The sequence below is a fragment of the Protopterus annectens genome, chromosome 3.part0, assembly GCF_019279795.1.
Source record: "Protopterus annectens isolate FY-2018-M chromosome 3.part0, PAN1.0, whole genome shotgun sequence".
In the NCBI taxonomy this organism is placed as follows: domain Eukaryota; kingdom Metazoa; phylum Chordata; order Ceratodontiformes; family Protopteridae; genus Protopterus; species Protopterus annectens.
The window spans coordinates 465559934-465586738 of NC_056731.1; the positions used below are offsets into that span (position 1 = coordinate 465559934).

General features: G+C 42.6%; 1 protein-coding gene across 1 annotated transcript in view; it reads left to right on the top strand.

The window, feature by feature from the left end:
- Nucleotides 1-26805, top strand: part of TRIO (trio Rho guanine nucleotide exchange factor) — a 5137669-nt gene that overhangs the window by 4593386 nt on the left and 517478 nt on the right. The window contains exon 49 of the mRNA XM_044065600.1: nucleotides 25544-25791. Coding sequence (XP_043921535.1) covers nucleotides 25544-25791 — 248 coding nt within the window. The remainder of the gene's footprint in view (nucleotides 1-25543; nucleotides 25792-26805) is intronic.

Consider the following 26805-nt stretch of genomic DNA (forward strand, 5'->3'; position numbering starts at 1 on the left):
CCACATTCTTCCAGGACAATTATTGGTAAAGACAGACAACACCATTGTTATGTGGTACATAAACAAGCAGGGGGGAACCCACTCATATTCCCTCTGCAGACTAGCCATGTTTCCGTGGAACATAGCCTTGAGCTACCAAGTGCACCTACAAGCTCATTTCCTGCCAGGCAAGCTAAATTCACTGGCAGACGACCTAAGCAGAAGTCTCATGGACCCACATGAGTGGAAACTGGAATAAAAGATATTCAACATTTTGAGAAACAAATAGGGAAACCCAGAGATAGACCTGTTTGCACAGGGACTCTCCAGAGACAAGCTTGGAAAGTGGATGCCCTGTCCTTCACCTGGGAAAGCCTCTCAGTTTATGCCTTTCCCCCTCTGCCTGTCCTCTTGAAAGTTCTGCTAAAAATCAAACGGGACAAACCAAGGACAATACTGTTTGCACCTGACTGGCCACGCCAGCTCTGGTACCCCCTCTTGCGAAGTATATCACTGCTGGAACGCACCTGCCTCAGACCCCTTTCCTGCTGTCCCAGCAGGAGGGCCAGATTCTGCACCCCAACTCCAAACCCTGAACCTTGCAGCCTGGCTAATTACCTGAGCTCTCCAATAGCATCCCTCAGTAAGCAGGTGCTAGATGTCATTCTGGAGGCAAGGAGGCCTAGTACTAGAAAATCCTATGCTGAAAAGTGGAAAAGATACTGTTCCTGGAGCCAGACTCAGGGGATGGGCACAACAGTGCCCAGCTTATTGCATATTCTTCAATGCTTAACAGAGATGCTCCACAAGGGCCTTTCATTCTCATCAATTAAAATTCATGCCTCAGCCATTTCAGCACATTATAATGCTGAGCCACCCCTCTTCTCTCACCCCCTGCTGAAACAATTCTTCAGAGGGGCCAAAAATTTAAGACCACCCAGGAGAGCCCCTAATCCAGCCTGTGACCTTAACTTTGTATTGGAAAAGCTCACTCTACTTCCTTTTGAGCCATCTGCAACTGCAGAGTTGAAGTTCCTTTCTCGGGAAACAGCCTTCCTTCTAGCCATCATGTCAGCAAGAAGAGTGTCTGAATTACAGGCCCTCATGGCAGTGGATCCCTTCATCATCTTCATGCAGATGGGGTGTCCCTCAGGACCAATCCTTCCTTTATGCCCAAGGTGGTATCCAGTGTGACCCTTAATCAGTCCATTCATTTGCCAACCTTCTTTCCTAATCCACAGAGCAAAGGAGAACGAATACTGCACTCTTTGAACGTGCACAGACAACTTAGATTTTATTTGGACAGGACTAAGCCTCTCAGAAAAAACTGAACAGCTGCGTGTTGCCTTTGCTGCAGGGGCCGAGGGGAAGGCCATTTCAAAGCAAACCATTTTTAAGTGGCTAGGCCATTACATTAATTTCTGCTATAAGCACCATGGCAAACCATGGCAAACCTACCCCACAGGGGATAGGATCACATTCCGCCAGGTCTGCATCCAGGGACATCCTAGAAGCTGCTACCTGGAGCTGTGTACATACCTTCACCAAGGATTACCACTTGCCTATTTTTTCTAAATCCAGAGCTGGTTTTGCCACTGCAGTCTTGCAGGGCTTAATAGCTGGTCTAATGCTCTCTAACTGCCTCCTCCCTTCCTTAGCTTTGGAAATCTACCCAAATGTAATTACTGCAACAGTGAAACACGAAGAACATAGTACAGTTGTGTACACTTACCATAAATGTAGATGTTTGAGTGTATTCACTGTTGCAGTCCTGGTTACCCTGACTTCTCTTGGCTATACCTTTCTTCCTGTTTAGTGTATTTCAGCATTCTGGAGTATTTACTTTTTGTTGGTGGTATAACCTTATATATAATTGCTCCCATTATGGGGGAACCTGACATCTGGGGCAAGAAAAACTGATGTAATGGTGTCGGCTTCATGCTTTATACCCCTGACGACCTGAAGTCATGGAAGAAGAGACAGCATCCGATGCAGGACCCAAGACTTTGATATTCAGGCTGGCTGAGAGCTACCTGCAGGCACATAACCCAAATGTAATGACTGCAACAGTGAATACACTCCAACATCTAAATTTATGGTAAGTGTACACAACGGTACTGTCCTGTGACAGGGAACAGGGAAGACTTCACTATTTTGTCAGAATGTTGTGCCTATCCCCAGGGAATCTGCTGCTGCCATTAATAACATTGTTACCCTGTTTTTCTTGTCTTAAAAAAAAAAAAGAAAAGAAAACCTAAACATGTATCTACTTCTCAAGTTTTATTGGAGAGGAGTAATTTACTTGAGATGGCTCAGGGATTGATTCATTCTGTTAATCCTTCTTATAAATAGTTACTAGTAAAAGAAAGAGAGATACTTGTTTCCTGAAAATTTCAAGATTTGGAAGATACAGGTGTTTCTGCTCAGATTTCTGTTTCAGACTCAGAGGAAAGTTCAGTTTCTGATTCTCCCTGTGGAGGTTTCTCTAAGACTGTTTCCAGACTGTAGTTGTGTTCAGTGGGAGAACACTGAAGCTTCTCAGTCCCTAAGAAGATACTTTGAGCTGTTACAAAAGGAATTTCCAGGATCTTCACCCATTTTTCCAGTTTTGTCAGTTTTATAGGATGTGTTACTGCCTGCAATTTTCAACTGACTGCCCCTAAAAATGCAGGCAGGATGTATAAAGTTCCTCACTCTTACGTTTTTATACACTGTTCACAAATCTGAAACAGCATCTATGCCTTTAATTAATCCTGCTGCTGCTACTACATTTAGTTGATTCCAATTCTGCCTTTTAAGGATGGGAAGATAAGTATGGGGAAAAAGTTTATCCTTCTGCAACTTTGATTTTCAGAATTTTGAATTGTCAGGCTCGTATATTAAAGTTTGTTCTGACTAATTATGAAAGTATGAGGTATGTTTTGCTTACAGTTTCTGCTTGTGAGGAAAAATCTGCATTAAAAAAATTTAGTTTCTGCTGTTGTGCCTAACAGTACTTGTTTACAGTGTGTGTGTATGATTCAGTTGATACTTCTTCCAGAGCTATGACCACTGGTACTGTTTTGAGATGTTTTTTTCTGGCTACATCATACCTCCCAGATGATGTTAAAAATTAGATTTTAAATTATCATTTGGATAGAGATTTAGTTTTTGGTGTCTCTGCTGCAGAGGTGATCAAAAAGTGTGACGAGAGTGGCAAGTTGATTCAGAGAATCTATAATTTTTCAGCCTTCCTTTTCCAATTTTTCTAAGGGATTCTGTAACCCCCTCATCCAGTTTTGACAAAAAATAAACAAGTTTCAACAAAATACAGGTAAACAGATATTTAAGAAAAAATGGCAAGGGGGTTCAGAAATGAATTCAACCCCCCCCCCCAAAAAAAAAAAAAAAAGAAAAACTAAGCACAGTCCAACAAGTCAGAATGTCTATTTAAGGGACCTTGCCCCCCAGCACACACACTCCCACCCTGGTAGCTCCTTTTCACTTCCAGAAAGTCTATTCATTTTGGCAACAGATAGTTTCAGAAAAATTGGTTCTAAAGATCATTAATTTAGGTTACAGATGGCAGTGGGCGGAAATTCCTCCTTTCCAAGGGCAATCCCTCATCCACCAGACTAGACCAGACTCACTTATTTCCATCACCAGGTGGGAAAAGGCTTCTATTCAATGATGTTTTTAGTGCCAAAGAAAGAAAGTACTTGGAGATCAGTTCTGGATCTTTCTTAAACTAAACCTGTTTGTCATAGTGCCCAAGTTCAAAATGCTGTAATTTCACAAGCTGTTAACCCCTTCTTCCTCATTCATGTTTCCTGGTAACACTAGATTTAAATGATGCTTATCATATTCCTATTCAGTGAGTTATACCGGATACAATGGACCCCCTGCAATTTGCATACAGACCGAATAGGTCGGCAGAGGATGCAGTCAGTACAACACTGCATACAGTTCTTAGTCATTTGGTGAATAAGGACTGTTATACTCGATTGCTGTTTATTCATTATAGCTCGGCTTTCAATACTGTGATACCAACTAAGCTTATTAATAAACTGTCTATACTGGGTGTGCCACCAAGTCTTTGCAATTGGGTCTTGGATTTTTTAACAGACAGACCACAGTTAGTCCTGCTGGGGAGTAACATCTCTAAAATAAATACAGGAACTCCACAAGGCCGCGTGCTAAGTCCAATGCTGTATACCATCTTCACTTATGATTGTGTTGCTTCTCAACATGACACCAGTATTGTCAAATTTGCGGATGATACAACAGTCAGTCTGATCTCTCTGGGTGATGAGTCAGCCTATAGGATGGAAGTGGAGAGAGAACCTTGTGAAGTGGTGTTGAAACAGTAATCTCTGTCTTAATACCTGCAGAATGAAAGAGATGATCATTGATATATGGAAGAATAGAGGGCAGTACTTACCATAATATTTTGATGAGCCTGAGGTTGAAAGAGTGGCTACATTCAAATTCCTTGGTATAACATCTCTGAGGACCTTACCAGGACTCATAAACATCACAGACGTGGTAGGGAAAAACAGGCAGTGACTGTATTTATATGTCTTACAAATTATCCCCTTTTTAACAGAAGCTTCTGTACTATATTCAACTAAAAACTCTACCATAGCCTATCCCTTTCTGTTTGTCTGTACTTTGATGTCAGTCCCTGATAGGGAAGGAAGTGTCTAACCTGCAGTCCAGATGTCTCCTTAGCCTCTTCCCATTGTGTTACTTTCTCTCTCTAGTTATTTGCTCCCAGTACCTTAGTTTCTTTGCCAGTTTTCTCCAGTAAATTAAACTTCCTGTCGACTATTCTCTGTACCTCTAATTGCAGTCATCTCTGTCGGCAGAATCTCCTTTTTGCATTCACACGTTGGCTTAGTTCTTAGAATGCTTTCTGCTGCTGCATGAATACAATTTTCTGTATGGATGTTCTGCATTAATTGTATATCCTGAAAAAAAAATTGAAACTGTCTCAGAATGTTCCGCAGCACTGAGATGTCCTTTTCCAGTTTTATCAGATACAAAATATCTGCAGAAGCCAACTTTTCTTGATTACCATGCCAGTTATGTCCTTGAATTTCTGAGTCCCTTATTTTCTTTGCCAGTGGCTCTAAATATAGCACAAATAAAGGGGAAAGAGGACACCCCTGCCTAGTTTTTCTTTTCATTCAGGCACAACTTATTGAAGAAGAAACTTCCTCCTTTATTTTTTGTCTTTGATCCCACGTACATCCTCCTAATTAAACTTATGATTTTATCAGACAGTGGAAATGCTTCCATTGCTCTGCTAAAGAAATCCCAGATTACTCTGTCAGATGCTTTCTCTGCATCAAGACTGACCAACAACAGCAGTATTTTCTTGCATTCTGCTTCCCTCTGCATCATCATTGTTTTATTAATGTTGTCAAATATTTGTCTCCCATCCACAAAACCACATCAGTCCATATCTGTCAGTTTTTGGCAACATCTTTAGCATTCTTTTAGCCATTATAGCTATAAACACTTTTTAATCATGGTTTAAAATTGAAGTGGGCCTAGATGAAGATAGGTCTGGTAAGTCTTTACTGTCTTTAGATATTACAGCTGAAACAGGTTTCTTCCAGGATATTGGTGTTTCTCCTTTAAAATGCTGTTAATAAAGATCTGGAAGGTTTTGTGTACTTTCTTCCCTCCTAGCTTCTAAACTTCCACAGGAATATTATCAATTCCTGGTGACTTTCCTGCAAATTAACTATAAGTCATCATTTTTATCTCATCTTGTCCTGTCTTAACTGTTAATTGTTGAGCCTCCTCTGCCTCTACCTTTGGCATACTTAAGTCTTCCTTAATTCTTTTTGCTTATACTTTTTCTTGATTTCCACATTCTCGTGCTTTATACAGTTTTTTTCATAAAATTTCCAAAATATCTTTAATACCTCTATAGGATCTGTAGCTATTTTTCTTTTTATAGGCTCAACTTTCTGAAAAGCTTTGAGGGCAGTGACAAGTATGGCTGCATCAGTAGAAACTGGAAGGAGTGTTTCATCTTAAGGAGCATAGAACACATATAGATCTAACAGATTTATATGTATTGATGGAGCTTAGCAAGTATTATGTAGATTTCTACTCGGAAGGCAGCGAACAAGGGGACAATGGTGGGCAACGCAGTATTTCCACGGTTGAGGTAAGACGAGAGAAAGATAGTTCTAGGTCATTAAATGCTGGAGGAACTAGAGGAGGTCTGGTCGAAGATGGCGATGAGGAAAACCTCAGGAGCTGATAGAATCCTGATAGAGGTCTGGTGTCTGCTTAATGGTAAAGTGATGATGATCTGGAAAAAAAATGTACTTGAGATTTAGTCAGGGGCACCCCTTCCCCCAGAATCATGGAAAGTAGCAATAGTAACTCCTATATTAAAAGTGAAGAAAGGTCCTATCTAGCCTTCCTCATGCAAATCGATATCTGTTTTAAACAATGATTATAAATTCAGTACGATGGTTATAGCAAATAGGATGGTCAAAATTTTGCCCCATATCATGGTGATCGGTGTGGGTTTGTGGAGATGATGCAGGACATTCAGTGCTCCCAGCGCAAATTGTTGGTAGTGGTGTTCTTCAGTGCAGAGAAGGTATTTGACTGGGTAAAGGTGGGAACATCTATTTAAATTAACAATTAGGTGGCACTTTCTATTGGTTTTGGCAGATCTGATAAAAAGGGTTTGTCAGGAAGCCCGGGCTCAAAAGAAGGTTGGAACGCAGTTGTCTCTGGCATTCTTTTTGACAAGAGGGACAAGAAGGTTGTCTGTTGTTTCTACTTTTATGATTTACTTAGAACCATTAGCAGTAAGAATTAGGATCTCATAAGGTGATCTCATTGTTTGCTGGTGATTATTTAATCCCTCTATCCAGGCTACAAGTAGATGTTCCAATGTTGAAGCATTTGTTGAAACAGTTTTGGAATTGAGCAAATTGTAAAATAAATCTGGAGAAGACTCTGGAACTTTCCCAAAAGGGAAACTGGACGAGAATATGGGGATTTTTGGGGGCATGATATAGTGCAGTACCTAGGAATTTAGTTGGGAAAATATTTTGAAGAATCATAGCAGGAAACGTATGACAAGGGCATTAGGATGCGTGAGGGAACTATATGTGACATAGAAAAGTATTCCTTTGCAACTTGATCAAAAGATGCAAGTGCTTCATTTCTTTATTTTACCCCAATTTCTGCATACCGGGCAAGTATTTTAATAGATTCCCCAAACAGGGTATCTAAAAAAAATTAAACAGGAATTTACAAAATTTGTAATGGGGATAACAGGAGGGCAAGGGTGGCCTTGGATGTGATGGTGATGCCAGATGAAAAGGAGGGACTTTGGATTTCTCATATTCACATGTATTTACAAGCTTTTCAGTTGACCTTATTCTCAAGGTGTTTGCCTCCCCATTATGGAGCAAATTGGGAAGAAATGGTTTGTGAAAAAAAGCAGGGAACTGGTGAAAAATAGGGTTAGGATAGAGGTGTTGTTAGAGATGGTGAAAGGGGAAGGTGTGACCTATTAGTATTGAGTGAGCTGCAGAAAATAGTAAATGGGCTATTTGAGAGGACAGGTATGAAGGAATGGTGGAAGGAGTTAAAACTAATTTTTGAGTTGCATGAAGATAAGAACCAACAGTGGGTGTAATGGAGGTAGAGGCTAAGTCAGAATAAGGTGGTGTATTCAATACAGCCGAGTATGGAAAATAACTAAAGGAGGAGTTCATGTTAGTAAATTAGTTGACATGGAAGTATATAGGCATAGTGGCAGTTTAAGGAAGTTAGTGGGATCAACAGACATAGAATTTGTAGACTTGATAAGCTTGAGAGAAGTGAGAATAGGGCTGAATTCAGTACTATCTGAGGTATGTAAAGGACTGCTAGGACTGGATCTATCATATTATATGTCTGTCACAGTCTTTGCAATAAAGTTGATTAAAAAGATGAAATTCTGCTGTTCAGGAAAGTCTCCGTTTCATGAAACCAAGCAGTGCTAGAAAACAGACCATTAAAAAAAGGCAGAAGTTGCAACAGTAGCTGGCTTTGTAAACTAAATATTTTGCCAGGCAGGGTCTTCATATCAAGGTAATGTAGCGTTTGGATATCGTTCTTCCAGGTCCCCTTGAGTTAACTGTGCGCCAACTTGGAAAACTGTTTTCCACCCAAAGAAGCACAAAGGAGGACCATTATTTTGGCTGTCTGGATGCTTCACCTGTTAACACTAGTAACATGTTCTGAATCTCCTGTCCATATCACCATTCCACCCTCATAAATTCCCTTACCCAAGGGAAAATTCTGCTTCAGTTTTAATAATCAGATCAAGCACTGGTGTAATAGGATGAATGAGGTGGAATTTGTACCTTTTTATTTCTTGTACCTTAGAATACGTTAGTATCCATGAAATCCTGGACCTAAAGGACCTCAGCAAATGTATACTTTACAGGAAATACTGGATGCTGTCATTGCATTTCCAGTAGTCCTGTACAGCGCTTTCTTCCCTAGTTTTTCACTGGAACAGTTGTCTTTGTGTACAAGCTCTTAATTTCTGTTAAAAGTGTTCCTTCCTCTTTATTTTCTGTGGTAGACTAATTGGCAACACCTTCATCACCACAAATGTGAGAAAAAATCATCAGCTTCTAGTTTGTTCAGTTGATTACTTTATCTAGGGTAGGACTGTCAAAGCAATTGCTAGGCAGGCCAGTGTCTGTGTGCATCATTTTTCTGTTACAAGAAGAGTACAAAGCTTCCTCTTGATGCTTTGAAGCTTCACTTAAATACATGTATGGCTGCTTCTGCACCATGTCTTAAGAAAGTGCCTCTAAAAGACTTTAGAGCTGAGACAACAAGATCTGTACTGTACACTTTCTATGCATTACAAGCTTATATGTGTATTCCAGACCTAACATGGCAGTTGGGTGGGGGACGGTCCTGGTATGATCCTGTCTAATAGTTTCTGTTATATAGATGTTCTTCGTGTTTCACTGTTACAGTCATTACATTTGGGTTATCTGCTTGCAGTAGCCCTCAGTCGGCCTGATTAACAAAGTCTTGGGTTCTGTGTTGGTTGCTGTCCCTTCTTCCATGACGTCAGGGGTATAAAACGTGCAGCCGATGCCATTAGATCAGTCTTTCTTGCCATGTGGTGCCCAAAACAGAAGCAGTTTGCAAGTGCCAGTCAGCCGACTCCTGAAATTTTCGTTTTCGAGTTTCAGAACTGAAGTCTTCAACTAAAGCCAAGTACCCCATTGGGGAAACTTTTTCTTGTTCCTTACCGATGTCAGTAAAAGTTAATAATTGCATCACTTGTGGAAAGCAAATACCTCATAAAGATTTTCATTCGTACTGTATTCCTTGCCTAGGCCCTGACCGTCACGACGTACCTTGCTGTCAGTTTTCTGCTTTATTTAATTAGCTCACTATCCGTCGTCGGTACAGTTTTGCCTCTAAATATTATGGTTATCGTTTTAATTATCCAGAAATGTCGTCGGTTAGCCATCTGACTACCGAAATTCAGAAAAATGCAAAGGTAAAGACAGAGAGAGGCCGCCGAGGTCCAAAACTGCCGACGACACTTCTCCTAAGCCAGTCACCAGTTCGCCAGTACTCAGTGAGGTGCTTTCACAGCCCCTGATACCTGCTACTTCTGATTCTCAGGTCTCTACTGAGACCCATTCGGAGTCTGGTATGCCTCAAGATGCTTCACCTGTGATACCTGCGGATGTCTCTACCTTAGATGGGTCCGGTGCCGCTGTGCCAGCACCGGCTTCTGAGGGTGTATTCAGGCCTACAGACTTGCATATTAAATCGACACCGCCTTCATTACTAAGGCCTAAATCTCAATCTGTGTCTAAGAAAACCGATGCCCAGGCCACATGTTCAGGCCCCTATGTCTAAAAAAACAAATGATCAAAATGGTTGAAAATCTAATTACTCTAATCAGGGGTAGTCAACCCCCCCCCTCCTCTAAGAGGCCTAGTTGCTGAGCTTGATTATAAATCTTCTGATCAGGATTCTGTTTTCTCTGACTCTTCTAATGACCTGGATTTGTCCATGCCTACTTATTAGGATTCTGATGCAGAGGATTCCATTCCCTCTGCTTCCCCTCCTGAGGATATTTCTTTTGGGGAAACTTTACATACTTTAAGGCAGCATTTCCACTGGGAAAGTCAGGAATTTTCTGATTCAAAAAAGAGGCTTAGGGATTTCCTTCTTCTTCCTCAGCATAGGCCTTTGGCTATACCTCCTGTACTAGACATTGTTGATGATGTGTTCTCAGAATCCAGTTTAGCACCTGATTCCCTGCCTCCGGCTCCCAGTAAACCTGACCGATACTACAGGGTTCCTGAGTCCCACAAGTTCCTTTTCAAAAATCCTGTTGCAGATCAGGGGCCCAAGGACATTAAGGCTTCTACTGCTAAAAATCCTACCCCTTCTGATAGAGACTCCAGGGCGCTGGATAAATGGGGTAAAAAGGTTTATACTTCTGCAGCCTTGGCAATCAGAGCTTTAAACTGCCAATTTCATATGTTAAAATATCAACAGCATATTATTGGATTGCTTAAACAGAAAATTATGTTGATTCCTGACTGTGTGTAAAATAGATTTACAGGATTTAATGCATTCTGCTGAACAAGTTGGAAAACATACTGGTTTTGATTCTTTAGAGGCCTCCTGCAGGGCTGCTCTTACTGGGTCTGTGCTTAGAAGGCATGCTTGGCTTAAGGAGCAATCTTTGCCTGGTCATGTTAAAGCTAAATTGTTGGATGCTCCTTTAAATCAGGACCGCCTGTTTGGCAATAAGGCTGAAGAAGTTCTAAAAAAGATGGAAGATAAAGCTAAATCTATGCAAACTGTTAAAGATGTCTTACAAGTGCAACCTCCAAGATTTAGTAGGCACTGGCCTACTAATAATTGTTTTTTTCCAGCCCCTTCCAGATCTTCTCAAGCCACACCCAGACACAGCAAAAACCCCAGGTTTCAGTCCCAGGGGACTCTCAGAACTAAGCAGTGGGGGGCTTCCACTTCCAAATCTGGAAATAACAAGACACCCCCCAATGGTAAACAGTCTCAATGACTTCCTTTTAAAATTACCAAGCACTTACCTTTTAACCACCCCCTTTGGTGGGAAAGATTGCTCTTCATGCAAAGAACTAGGAACTCATAACCCAGGACAAATGGGTTTTAAATATAGTGTTCCAGGGATACAGATTCCATTTCCACACATTGCCAACACCAAACGGGTGGCCAGACCTACCCCCAAATCAGTGGGCAGAGGCTCAAAAACAAGTTTTTTCCCTCTTAAACATGGAGGCTATTCAACCGGTACCAGAAGAGGAAAAGGGACAAGGTTTCTATTCCTGTTTTTTTCTGGTACCCAGAAAAGACAAATCATGGCGTCCAGTCCTGGACTTGTCTACTGTAAGCACCTTTATGGAGATTCCAAATTTCAAGATGCTGGCTCTTCACCAGTTACTTCCTATGCTAGGCGAAGATGCCTGGTTGGCAACTCTAGATTTAAAAGAAGCATACCTGCACATCCCAATCAGGGAATCTTGCAGAAGATACCTATGCTTCAAAGTAGGCTTTCTTGCATTATCAGTTGTCTGCACTGCCCTTTGGCTTGTCTACTGCACCCAGGGTATTCACAAAGTGCCCGGCTCCAGTTATTGCATTTTGCAGGCAAAGAAATATTCAAATATATCCATACCTGGATGATTGTCTAATTCAGGCAGAAAACCAGGGCATACTTCTATATCATTTGGCGTTTGTAAAAAGGGTTCTAACTTGTCTGGGGTACACTATAAACAAAAAGAAATCACAACTGGTACCCTGTCAACAGATTACATTCTTAGGTACAAGCTTGAATACAACTGGCCAGATGGCTTTCCTCACGCCAGAGTAGCAAATTCATTTGGTAACTTAGTTCAAACAAGTGGCCACAAAAACCCTGTTATCTGCAAGACAAATATTGCAAGCCTTGGGGTTCATGGCCTCCTGCATTCTTCTAATTCCATATGCAAGACTGCATATGAGGAAACTACAGTGGCATTTAAAAAGTCTGTGGAGTCAACATTGGTCACAGCCTGGAAACAGTGATTCCTATCATACCTTGCCTACGCCTGGAGTTCCTATGGTGGGAAGAGGCCTGCCACCAAAACAAGGGACTGCCATTCACACTACCCCCTGCCATCCAAACCCTAACTACAGATGCATCAGACTATGCATAGGGGACTCACCTGGCAGGGAAGTGCATTCAGGGCAAATGGAACCCAAATCAAATTCCCCTACATATCAGTCAAACAGAAATGTTAGCTGTACAGAATGCTCTGACAGCCTTCAAGGACTACATTCATCCAGGACAACTAATGGTAAAGACGGACAACACCATGGTTATGTGGTACATAAACAAGCAGGGGGGGTACACATTCCTACCCCCTCTGCAGACTAGCCATGACATTGTGGAACACAGCCTTGAGCTTTTAAGTGCACCTACAAGCTCAATTCCTGCCAGGAAAATTGAATACACTGGCAGACGGACTAAGCAGAAAACTCGTGGACCCACACGAGTGGAAACTGGAACCATGGATTTTCCACATGTTGACAAGCAAATGGGGGAGCCCAGACATAGATCTATTTGCCTCCCCCCAGAACCACCATTTGGACAAGTTTTGCACAAGGACTCCCCACAAACAAGCCTGGAAAGTGGATGCTCTGTCCTTCAACTGGAAAAGCCTATCGGTCTACGCCTTTCTCCTTCTGCCTCTGCTCTCCAAAGTTCTACTAAAAGTCAAACAGGACAAACCAAGGATGATTTTGATTGCTCCAGACTGGCTGCGCCAACACTGGTACCCACTCCTGCGCAGTGTGTCGCAAATATCTCCATGACACCTGCCTCAGACCCCTTCCCTGCTGTCTCAGCAGGAGAACCAAATTCTGCACCCTCAACTTCCAACATTGAACCTTGCAGCCTGGCTAATCACATAAATTCACCCTTATCATCCCTCAGCAAACCTGTGATGGATGTCATCTTGGAGGTGAGAAGACCTAGTACTAGAAAATCTTATGCTGACAAATGGAAAAGATTCTGTGCCTGGGACCAATCTTTAGGGATGAGCACAGCAGCGCCCAATTTACCTCAGATTTTGCAATACTTAACTGAGATGCTTCACAAGGGCCTGTCTTTTTCATGTATTAAAATCCACGCCTCAGGTATTTCAGCTCACTATAACACAGAACCACCCCTCTTCTCTCATCCTCTGCTCAAGCAGTATCTCAGAGGGGCAAAGAACTTGAGACCACCCAGGAGAGCTCCTACCACTGCCTGGGATCTTAACTTTGTTTTGGAGAAGCTCACTCTACCTCCTTTCGAGCCAGCTGTTACTGCAGACTTAAAATTCCTTTCTTGGAAAACAGCCTTCCTTTTAGCAGTCACTTTAGCTAGAAGGATATCTGAATTACAGGCCCTTATGGCAGTGGACCCTTTCATCATCTTTCATGCGGACAGGGCCAATCCATCCTTCATGCCCAAGGTGGTTTCCAGTGTGGCTCTTAATCAGTCCATTCATTTGCCAACCTTCTTTCCCAATCCACAGAACAAAGGGGAACAGATTCTGCATTCATTGGATGTGCACAGACAACTTAGATTCTACTTGGACAGGACTAAATCTCGAAGAAAATCTGAACAATTGCTGGTAGCATTTGTTGTAGGGGCAGAGGGGAAGGCTATTTCATAACAAACCATTTCTAAATGGATAAGCCATTGCATTCATTTCTGCTATAAGCACCATAGAAAATGTATCCCCCAGGGCTGCATCTACTTCAGCAGCCTTTCTCAGAGGTGTTCCTACCAGGGATATTCTTGAAGCTGCTACCAGGAGTTCTGTACATACTTTCACAAAGCATCATCATTTACCAGTTTTCTCTAAATCCAGAGCTGGCTTTGCCACTGCTGTCTTACGGGGCCTTATAGCTGGCCCTAATGCTGTATAAACTCCTCCTCCCAACCATAGCTTTGGGAATCTACCCAAATGTAAAGACTGCAACAGTGAAACATGAAGAACATAGTACAGTTGTGTACACTTACCATAAATGCGGATGTTCGAGTGTATTCACTGTTGCAGTCCTGGTTACCCTCCCTCCAACCCCCTACTTTTCTCTGGCTATACCTTTACTTTCCTTTACTTTAAAAGCCTTTTTGGTGTATTTGCCTTTGGTTGGAGGTATAATTGTGTTTTTTTAATTTTATTTGCTCCCCATTAGGGGGCACCTGACATCTGGGGCAAGAAAAACTAATGTAATGGCGTCGGTTGCATGTTTAATACCCCTGACGACCTGATATCATGGAAGAAGGGACAGCAACCGATGCAGGACCCAAGACTTTGTTAATCAGGCCGACTGAGGGCAACCTGGCAGCGGATAACCCAAATGTAATGACTGCAACAGTGAATACACTCGAACATCTACATTTATGGTAAGTGTACACAACTGTACTTTCTCTGCACTGCCCTTTTGGCTTATGTACTGCACCCAGGATATTCACAAAGTGCCTAGCTCCAGTCATTGCATTCTGCAGGCAAAGAATTATTCAAATATATCCATACCTGGACGATTGTCTAATTCAGGCAGAAAGCCAGAAAGCTTGAATCATCTGGCCTTTGTTCAAAGGGTACTGACTTGTCTGGGGTACACCATAAACGAAAATAAGTCACACCTCGTACTCTGTCAACAAATTATATTCCTGGGAACAAGCTTGAATACAACTTCCCAGATGGCTTTCTTCGCGCCAGAGAAACTGACTCATTTGACAACCTACTTCAAACAAGTGGCCACAAAAACCCAGTTATCTGCAAGGCAAATACTGCAAGCCTTGCGGTTCATGGCGGCCTGCATTCTTCTAATTCCATGTGCAAGGCTGCATATGAGGAAGCTGCAGTGGTATCTCAAAAGCCTACGGTGTTAACATTCACAGGATCTAGAGGCTATGATTCCTATCATACCTTGCCTACGCCTAGAGTTCCTTTAGTGGGCAGAGGCCTGTCACCAAAACAAGGGACTACCATTCACACTACACCCTGCCACCCAAACCTTAACAACCAATGCATCAGACTATGCATGGGGGGGGCTCACCTGGCAGGGAAGTGCATTCAGGGCAAATGCACCTACACATTAGTCAAATGCACCTACATATAAATAAAAAAGAAATGTTAGCTGTACAGAATGCTCTGACAGCCTTCAAGGGCCACATTCTTCCAGGACAACTAACAGTAAAGATGGACAACACCACGGTCATGTGGTACATAAACAAGCAGGGGGGTACACACTCTTACCCCCTCTGCAGACTAGCCATGGCATTGTGGAACACAGCCTTGAGCTACCAAGTGAATCTACAAGATCAATTCCTGCCAGGAAAACTAAATACACTGGCAGATGGACTAAGCAGAAACCTCATGGACCCACATTAGTGGAAACTGGAACCAAGGATTTTCAACTTGTTGACAAGCAAATGGGGGAGCCGAGATATAGACCTATTTGCCTACCCCTAGAACCATCAACTGGACAAATTTTGCACAAGGATTCCCCACAAACTAGCTTGGAAAGTGGATGCTGTATTCTTCAGCTGGAAAAACCTATCAGTTTATGCCTTTCCTCCTCTGCCTTTGCTCTCCAAGGTACTACTAAAGATCAAACAGGACAAGCCAAGGATGATTTTAATTGCTGCAGACTGGCCACAACAACACTGGTACCCCCTCCTGCACAGTGTGTCACGCTTGGCCCCATGGCACCTGCCTCAGACTCCTTCCCTGTTGCCTCAGCAGGAGAACCATATTCTGCACCCTCAGCTGCAAACCCTGAACCTAGGAACCTGGCTAATTACCTATTATACCATGACCCCCCATTAATATTCCAAAACGTGCACGCTGATTGGCCAGCGTGCACGTTGTAAATCGACTTATACTAATGGAAAAAGGTCCGGTCGCTCGGACTTTTTCCATTAGTATAAGTCTTTTTTAAAACCCTGCCTCGCTATGTTAAGAGTTTAAACATAGCGACACAGGTTTAAAAAAAGCAACGTCTCCGTTGCTTTTTTTAAAGCTGTCTCGCTATGTTAAACTCCTTTAACATAGCGACACAGTGTGTAAAAAGCAACGAAGATCTTGCCTTCTCCGTTGCTTTTTTTATAAACCTGTCTGGCTATGTTAAATGGGTTTAACATAGCGAGACAGCTTTAAAATAAGCAACAGAGATCTCCGTTGCTTATTTTAAAGCTGTCTCACTATGTTAAACCCATTTAACATAGCGAGACAAGTTTAAAGAAAAAAAAAAAAGCAACGGATAAAGCAAGATCTCCGTTGCTTTTTACTGTTTCGCTATGTTAAGTGGGTTTAACATAGCGAGACAGCTTTAAAATAAGCAACGGACATCTCCGTAGCTTATTTTAAAGCTGTCTCGCTATGTTAAACCCATTTAACATAGCGAAAAAGCAACGGAGATCTTGCTTTCTCCGCTGCTTTGGCCACAACTCTGATGTACTGCGAGGCATCGCAGTACATCAGAACTGCCGCGGATACCAGACAGCTGCGGAAGGGCAGCAAAGAGGCATTATACAATGCCATTATTTAAGAAAAGTAATTATTTTTCTTAAATAATGTCATAGTATAATAGCAATAACCCACTTCTGGGTGTGGGTAATGCGGGATTTACCCACGGTTGCCAACCATGGGTAAATCCCATATTACCCACACCCAGGCGTGGGTTATTGCTATAATCTCTCCTTTACCACCCCTCAGTAAATCAGTGATGGATATCATTTTAGAGGCTAGGAGGCCTAGTACTAGAAAATTTTATGCTGCAAAATGGAAAAGATTTTGTACCTGGAACCTCAAGGGATGAGCGCAGCAGTGCCCAATTTACCTCAGATTCTACAATATTTGACTGAGATGCTTCATAAGGGCTTGTCCTTTTCCTCCATCAAAATTCATGCCTCAGCCATTTCAGCTCATTATAGCACAGAGCCTTCCCTCTTCTCTCACCCACTGCTCAAGCAGTTCCTCAGAGGGGCCAAAAATTTAAGGCCACCGAGGAGAGCTCCAACTCCAGCCTGGGACCTTAACTTTGTCTTGGAGAAACTCACTCTTCCTCCTTTCGAGCCAGCTGCTACTGCAGATTTAAAATTCCTTTCCTGGAAAACAGCTTTCTTTTTAGCAATCACTTCTGCAAGAAGGGTATCTAAGTTACAGGCCCTTATGGCAGTGGAGCCTTTCATCATCTTTCTTGCAGACAGGGTGTCCCTCAGAACCAATCCCTCCTTCATGGCCAAGGTGGTAGCCAGTGTGGCTCTTAATCAGTTCATTCATTTGCCTCCCTGCTTTCCTAACCCTCAGAACAAAGGGGAATGGATACCGCAGTCCTTAGAAGTGCACAGACAACTTAGACTCTACTTGGACAGGACTAAACCTCAAAGGAAATCTGAACAACTGCTGGTGGCATTTGCTTCAGGGACAGAGGGGAAAGCTATTTTGAAGAAACCATTTCAAAATGGATAGGCCACTGCATTCATTTCTGCTATAAGCACCATGGAAAACCTATTCCACATGGCATCAGACCCCATTCATCCAGGACTGCATCTACCTCTACAGCCTTTCTCAGGGGTGTCCCTACACGGGATATCCTAGAAGCTGCTACCTGGAGTTCTGTACATACTTTCACCAAGCGTTATCATGTGCCAGTTATCTCTAAATCCAGAGCTGGTTTTCCCCCTGCAGTCTTGCAGGGCCTTACAGCTGGTCCTAATTCTATTTAAATTCCTCCTCCCAACCTTAGGTTTGGGAATCTACCCAAATGTAATGACTGCAACAGGGAAACACGAAGAACATAGTAGAGTTGTATACACTTATCATAAATGTAGATGTTTGAGCGTATTCACTGTTGCAGTTCTAGTTACCCTCTCTCCAGTCCCCTTTTTTCTTTTGGCTATACCTCTACTCTCACTTACTATGCTCAAAAAGCTTTTTGGTGTATTTGCTTTTTTGTTGGAGGGAATATCCTTGTATTATAGATTTAATTGCTTCCGATTAGGGGGACACCTGACATCTGGGGCAAGAAAAACTGATGTAATGGAGTCAGCTGCATGTTTTATACCCCTGACGTCATGAAGAAGAGACAGCAACCGATGCAGGACCCAAGACTTTGTTAATCAGGCTGACTGAGGGCTACTGCAAGCAGATAACCCAAATGCAACGACTGCAACAGTGAATACACTCGAACATCTACATTTATGGTAAGTGTACACAACTGTACTTTCTTGGGTCTGAGTTTCATTTTTAACCTGCGATTACTGTTGTTGTGAAGTTTGCATGTTTAAGCCAGGTCTACATTGGTTCTCTCATAGTAATACAGTTACTTCATTTCACCTTCCAAAAGTGTGCAGGTTAAATTGAACATTCTAAACTGACCATGTATTTGCTACTTGACTAGGTAAGAAGAGTCTTTGCTGAAAATAGGACACAGTGGGTCATTTCAGTTTCCCAGTTAACCTGCCAGTTAAATAAAAAAATAAATAAATAAAACACCCCAAAAGTATGCATACACAGGCAGACTTCAAGGAAATGTCCGAGAGAGAGTAAAGACTTTTTATTTTATTTTGCATTTGTTGACCGGGATAGTCCGACTGGATGCATATCCATTTTCAGCGGAGGCCCGGGGAGAAAAGCTCCAAGGGTAAGCAGATACAGCATTGCACAATACCAGCATTACATATTACAAACGGACTATTTACAGAGATTACATAAGTAAGCAAGTTAAACAAGTTCCACAGGTTAGTGTTAATCCTGAGTGCAAGTCAAGATTAAATTAAATTACACAGTAAACTGGTAAACTGAAGTGCACAATCTGGCACCAAGACAGCATTCCAAGACTGTCTGAGAAGTAGTTGTTTATTGGTGTGTAACTTATTGAAATATAAAAGCATTTTCTTAAGATTTTTTAGAACTGTGTAGTATGGGGAGATATTATGTGTGAAAAACTCCCTTTTTCTAAAGATGGTTATTTACTTGAAACATTGTGCTTGAGATGGCTTAAAAGAAAATGTATTTTTAAACTGAAACTTGTCACAACTCCAAATCTGTAAGAGTATCTTGGAGAGCAGGTCTGTAGTACTGCTTCATATGATGTCCTTCAAGAATGCAACTGCAGTCCTTACATATGGGTTGTCCTGCCTCAGGCAGCCCCTCGGTCGGCCAGATTCCAAAGTCTGGGTCCGGCGTCAGCTGATGTCGCCTCCTCCCCGATGTCAGAGCGGTTGGGGTATAAAAGCATCAGCCGACGCCATCTTCCTCAGTCTTTTTTGTCGCGCGGTGCCCGAAGCAGAAGCAGTTTGCAAGTGCCGGTCGGCCAGCTCCTGTGTTTTCAGTAACCGAAGTCATCAAAAGCCAAGTACCCCGTTGGGGAACCTTTTCTTGCCTCAGCCGATGTCAGATAAAACTGCAAAAGTTAATAACTGTTTGTCTTATGGTAAACAAATACCTCATAAGGACTTCCATTCTTACTGCCTTCCCTGCCTGGGCCCAGACCACGACGTCTCGGCCTGTGCTGCCTGTGCTTGCTTCAATAAGCGTGCACTCAGGCGCCGGGCAGAATTTGCTGAAGACTTTTTTGGTGAAAAATACTCCTATATCATGCCGTCGGAACAACCGACAACACTTATTTCCAAAAAATGGAAGGACCGGGACCGACATTCTTGGCCCGTGATTTCCACCGACACCACGCCAAAACCTACCGCGAGTGCATCGGTCTCTTCTGAGGCGGTTATTCCACCACTCCAGACCGACGACACCGCTTTACCGTTCACCTCGGCCCTGGAGCCTACACCGGTGCCTGTTGTTGATTTTCCTCCAGAAGCCGAAGCCCAAGATTTGCCTGAGACCATACCGGTGGACAAAGTTACTCCAGCACGTGGGGCAGCTAGGCCTCCGGTGTCTATGTCCATCAAGGCCTACACACTTGCTAAGGCTGCCAGCCAGGCTAAGTCTCACCCTCCTAAATCTTTATCTCAGGGTCCCACTTCTGATAAACAGATCATGACTTTAGCTGCAGATCTAATTTCCTTAATCAGAGGTTCCCAGGCTCATCCTGACAGAGGTTCTCAGCCACCCTCAGACAAAAGGCCTAGGGTTGAGCAGACAGATACCCTTTCCTCAGATGAAGCCTCTGGTGACTCAGATCACTCAGATACCCAGGAAGAGTCCTTCCAGGCCTACGAGGATTCTGATGCTGAGGAATCTATTCCTTCTGCCTCTCCTCCTGAGGATATTTCTTTCGGGGAAATTCTCCACTCCATGAGAGAGCATTTTCAGTGGCAGGGCCAGGAATTCTCCGACTCCAGGAAACTGCTTCGTACCTTCCTTAAGCTTCCCCAGCACAGGCCTTTAGCTATCCCTCCAGTGTTAGATGTATTGGATGATGTGTACTCAGATTCGAGTGCTTCTCCTGATTCTCTCCCTCCTGCTCCAGTCAAGCCAGACAGATACTACAGGGTTCCTGAAACTCATAAATGTCTCTTTAAGGCCCATTCTGTTGATCTAGAAACTATTTCCCAGGGGCCCAAAGGAGTGGCCACTTCCACGGCCAAAAATCCTTTGCCCGCAGACAGGGAATCTAGGTCCCTGGAGAGGTGGGGCAAAAAAGTTTATACCTTAACCACCCTTGCCATGAGGGCCCTTAATTGCCTTTTTCATATGTTTCAGTATCAGGATTTCTTGATGGATGATTTGCAGAAAAAGTTAGCCTCTCCTGAGCCTTTAGATAGAAAGGCCTTGCAGGATTTGGTTCATAATACACAGCAGGTTAACAATCATTTTCTTCAGTGTGGTTATGATGCATTGGAAGCTTCATGTAGGGCAGCTATGACAGGGGCCGTCATACGTAGACATGCTTGGTTGAAAGAACAGGCATTGCCAGATCATGTTAAAGTAAAGCTTCTAGATGCACCTCTGGAAAAACACAAGCTATTTGGTGCTAATGCTCAGGATGTGTTGAAATCAATTGAGGAAAAGGCTAAATCAGTGCAAACAGTCAAAGATTTCCTCCAGGTTCAGCCACCAAGGTTCAGCAGGACTTGGCCTTCGAAGAATTGGTCCTTTCCAGACACTGACAAGTTCCAAAGGGGAAAAAACAGGCGTGCCCGAGGGAGAGGGCAATACCGAGGTTCCTACAGGGGCCGCCAATGGCAACCGACTAATCAGAGAAGTGGCGCAGGGACTTCTACTGCTCCACAGGGACAATCACAATGACTTGACTTTGACACCGCCGACCAAGGCTCAAAGAGAAGCACTTTTAGGCAGAAAATTATCCTTATTTTCAAAAAATTGGCACGTTTTAACAAAGGACAAATGGATTCTGGACATAATAGACCAAGGCTACAGGTTCCACTTCCATACTTTACCAACAAGACAAGGCATGCCAAACCTGCCACAAAATCAAAGGGCAGAGGCACTCGTACAAGTTTCAAAGCTGCTACAAATCAAAGCAATAGAAAAGGTTCCTCCTCAGGAACAAGGCCAGGGATTCTACTCAAGACTGTTCCTTGTTCCAAGAAAAGAAAAGCAATGGAGACCTATACTGGACTTGTCCGCTCTAAACACTTTTCTCATTGTGCCAAAATTCAAAATGCTGACGCTACAGCAACTCCTTCCCATGATGGGCAAGGGGTCTTGGCTGGTTACTCTGGACCTCAAGGAGGCATACCTGCATGTCCCAATCAGACACAGTTGCAGAAGATACCTCAGATTTCTTGCAGGGTCAGAGCATTATCAATTCTCAGCATTGCCTTTTGGCTTATCTACTGCACCCAGAGTATTCACAAAATACCTGGCATCAGTAATTGCACACTGCATACTCCAGGGGATACAAATATACCCTTACCTGGACGACTGCCTTATACAAGCGGACAGCAAGCAAGCCTTGACAAAAAACTTGAATTATGTCATTCACTTACTACAGGCTTTGGGATACACAGTCAACATTCAAAAATCAAGACTACTGCCATCCCAGCAAATAATCTTTCTAGGAGCCAAACTAGACACAAAATCACAAATGGCTTTCCTCACAGAAGAGAAGGAAGAACAATTACCAGATTACTTCAAAAGCCTAGCAAAGCTCACCCAGATGACTGCAAGGAAAATCCTGCAGGCCCTGGGTTTCATGGTATCTTGCATCCTATTGATTCCACTGGCAAGACTACACATGAGAAAACTACAATGGTACCTAAAAAGTTTATGGTCTCAACACAGCCACAACTTAGAAACAAATATCCCACTCATTCCATGTCTACAAAAGGAATTTTTGTGGTGGGCCCAAGCAAGCCAGTTAAACAAAGGTATGCCTTTCAACAAACCTCAAACAAGCCAAACCATTACAACAGATGCCTCAGATCATGGATGGGGGGCGCACATGGAGGGCAGATGCATTCAAGGGCAATGGGCCCCCCGGGAAGTGCATCTACACATCAATCAAAAAGAGATGTTAGCAGTAATTCATGCAATCGAGGCCTTCGGAAAATATCTTCAACAAGGTCAACTGCTAATAAAGACAGACAACACCACTGTTATGTGGTACATAAACAAACAGGGCGGTACTCATTCTTACCCCCTCTGCAGACTAACAATGACTCTTTGGGAAAAGTCCCTGAAACTGAACATACATCTGGAAGCCCAGTTTGTTCCAGGCAAGGACAATGTTCTGGCGGACAGTCTAAGCAGAAACATCTTGGACCCGCACGAATGGATGTTGCATCCAGACATTTTTGCACAAATAACTCATGCGTGGGGGAGGCCGGACATAGATCTCTCTGCCTCACACCTCAATCATCATCTGAAAAAGTTCTGCTCGAGGACACACCATCCACAAGCCTGGAGAATGGATGCTCTCTCCTTCAACTGGAACTCTCTAACAGTCTGTGCATTCCCACCTCTACCATTAATGACCAAGGTGTTACTGAGGATCAAAGCAGAACAACCAAAAGGCATCTTGATAGCTCCAGATTGGCCAAGACAGCACTGGTATCCATTACTAAGGAGCATAACTTGCACCAAGCCGTGGCCCCTGCCTCAATGGCCTCTGCTTTTGACCCAGCACAATTACAGGACGGTTCATCCCAACCTGCAAACTCTGCAGCTGACAGCTTGGAGGGTTCCATGACTTCTCCCCATATCTCTCTCTCCAAGGAAGTTCAACAGATCTTATTGGAAGCACGCAGACCTTCCACCAGAAAAACTTATTCAGCCAAATGGAAGAGATTCAACATCTGGAATGCCAAAAAGGGTCAGGATGCATCTGTAATGAGCATCCCACAGATACTAGAATACTTGGCAGAAATGCTACATAATGGACTCTCCTATTCTTCCATAAAAATACACGCTTCAGCAGTTTCAGCAAAATACAACACTGATCCACCAGGGTTTTCACATCCTTTGCTAAGACAATTTCTAAGAGGGATAAAGAATATCAAACGTCCCAGAAAACCACCAGTGCCTGCATGGGACCTCAACTTCGTGTTGGAAAAATTAACTCTTCCTCCTTTTGAGCCAGCAGCATCTTCAGAATTGCAATTTCTCTCCTGGAAAACAGTTTTCCTGTTGGCAATTACCTCAGCAAGAAGAGTTTCGGAGATACAGGCCCTCGTGGCAGTACCTCCATTTCTCATTTTCCATCAGGACAGAGTTTCTTTAAGAACCAATCCTTCATTTATGCCAAAAGTGATATCCAGGGTGTCTCTAAATCAAGCAATTCACCTGCCTACCTTCTTCCCCAATCCTCACAATAAAGGGGAAAAGCTGCTGCACACTTTGGACATACACAGACAACTGTGCTACTACTTGGACAGAACAAAGGCCAACAGAAAGTCTGACCAACTATTTGTAGCATACACTGCTGGAGTGCAAGGAAAGGCAATTTCCAAACAAACAATTTCAAAATGGATTGGACATTGCATCAGATTCTCTTATTCTTTCTATGGAAAGGGTGTGCCAGCCAATATCAGGCCACACTCCACCAGAGCTATAGCCACCTCCACAGCCTTTCTAAGAGGGGTGGCTACAAAGGACATTCTAGAAGCTGCTACATGGAGCTCCGTGCATACATTTTCTAAGCACTACAACCTGCCTTTATATTCCAGATCCCGAGCAAGCTTTGCTTCGGCAGTCCTGCAGGGCATTTTAGCTACACCATTTTTATCTTAGAGCCTACCACCCCCAGCTTGGCTATGGTATTCAACCCATATGCAAGGACTGCAATTGCATTCTTGAAGGACATAGTACAGTTTTGTACCTACCATAAATGTAGATGTCCGATAGATATGCAACTGCAGTCAGGTTTTCCCTCCCTCCTACCCCTCTGTACATTGGGTCCACTTCCCTCCTTTTCTATTTAGCTGGGGATATCTGTTATGGTGTATCTGTTTATTACTGTTGTGTATGTCTGGAATTTTTTATCCAGTTTCTAAATTTAGCCTTCCTTGGAGGGCACCTGGCATCTGGGGCAAGAAAGACTGAGGAAGATGGCGTCGGCTGATGCTTTTATACCCCAACCGCTCTGACGTCGGGGAGGAGGCAACATCAGCCAACGCCGGACCCAGACTTTGGAATCTGGCCGACCGAGGGGCTGCCTGAGGCAGGACAACCCATATGTAAGGACTGCAGTTGCATATCTATCGGACATCTACATTTATGGTAGGTACAAAACTGTACTTTACTTTCTCCTCTTGAGTGTTAGGAAGACAATGCTGTTTGGATTCTTTTCTTTAAATGTCTGGTTTTCCTATCTGCATTGGCTGATAATGTTATGAAAATTATGCCTGGCAGCCCATTTGGGTCCTCCATTGTCATAAAACATCAGAGGAATGATTTGATAATAGAAGCTGCCTGCAAGTCATTAATAGAGAATGCTGCCTGCTTATGGATTTTTCAGAATAAGGTGAAGATTTGGTCAAACTTATTTTGTAAAAATTAATTTAGAGCTATGACCATACCTATAGAATTTTCTTTCCTTTTGCTTGCACAGATTATCAGATATTGTTCTGACAGCTTTATGTGCATGCAGACTTTGAATAGAGACCACCCTGGCCTAGTACACTGAAGTGCACAATCTGGCACCAAGACAACATTGCAAGACTGTCTGAGAGGGTATATAAATATGTCTCCAGGCTGTGACTCAGTTTACTGAGAGAGCAGAATGACTTGACTGACTTTTGTTCACCCCTTCCTTTAATTTTGGGAGTATGCATGGCCTCTCACTTTGTTGTTTCTCTCTAGAAATATGGACTACAGCTGCTAATGAATATTGAATGACAGGATAGAAGTAATGGGTTTATGTGGTCTTATTCTTATCAGAGTGACAAGTAGTTGTTTATTGGTGTGTAACTTATTGAAATATAAAAGCATTTTCTTAAGATTTTTTAGAACTGTGTAGTATGGGGAGATATGTATTCATTATGTGTGAAAAACTCCCTTTTCTAAAGCTGGTTATTTACTTGAGTTTCATATGTTTTCCACTCCTATAGAGTGAAAGTAGCAGCAGTAGTAGTATCTCCACCATGTTGGTGACGCACGATTATACGGCAGTGAAGGAGGATGAGATTAATGTCTACCAAGGAGAGGTTGTACAGATTTTGGCTAGCAACCAGCAGAACATGTTTTTGGTGTTCCGTGCCGCCACTGATCTGTGCCCTGCAGCTGAAGGCTGGATTCCTGGCTACATTTTGGGTCACACCAGTGCAGTCGTCTCTGACAACCCTGAGGGAACAATCAAGTATGTAATGTGGTAGAGTTATTTAGACCAACTACCTTATTTTTATACTAACATTCCTTATTATTGTAATGTTTAAATAGAGTGAAACATTTTGTTTGCTTATTTCTGCAAGGGCAATGACTTGGGAAAACTACTTATGTCCAGATACCAGCATATCGCTGATGAAAGCTGTTAAAGCATTCGTGAATATGCTTTATATTGTTACCAAGCTTGTGCCCTGTTACAGTTGCGAGGGCACAGCTTAACAGTTCCTACAATCTGCTTTCATTATTTCCACTTTGGAGCAGTTATAGTTAAGTGGTGGATATAATGTGTGGTGAAATAGACAGCTTTAACAGTAAAATGTATCTTTAGTGCTTTGTTAGAAGTCACAACATATGGTTTATTTCCTCATTATTCCAGTCAACTTTGCATTATTTCCATTCTTTAGCAGCTGTCCAGTTACTAAAAAGTATACTTAAAGTGAAGTTTGCAGTTTTCGGAAATCAGTAAGTATTTGTTAATAGGTTGCCAAAAAACAACACTGTCGTGTATCGCACAAGTGCAGAAATGTGTATTTTTATCACTGCTTTTTGCCATTTCACTTAATATTATTGATATCTTTGCCAAGTTTCATCACTGTCCTTAACCCTTTTCTGTTCTTTTTTTGAAAAGGCGAGCCCCAAACTGCTATTTTTGGTATCTCTTTATAAGATACCTGTAGCTTCAAAATGGTTTGTTATATACTTCTGGAATGTTCAGAGATTAACACTAGAGCATTTGTTTGTAAATGTCATGGACATGGAAGTACTGGCATAGTGAATTTTAACAGGAAAAAAAGATTTTTTTTTTTTTTTTTGCCACAATATTTTATAAAATCTTTCTTCTACAGAAATGTAGTGTTAAGCATGAAGGCACAGCCTCTCTTACTAATGCTTTTGATAACTTTCATTGTTGTTACGAGAACTGGTAGGTGAACTTGTATTAAGCTGAATGCTTTGCAAATGTTTCATTCTGACAGTTTCAGATCCATTG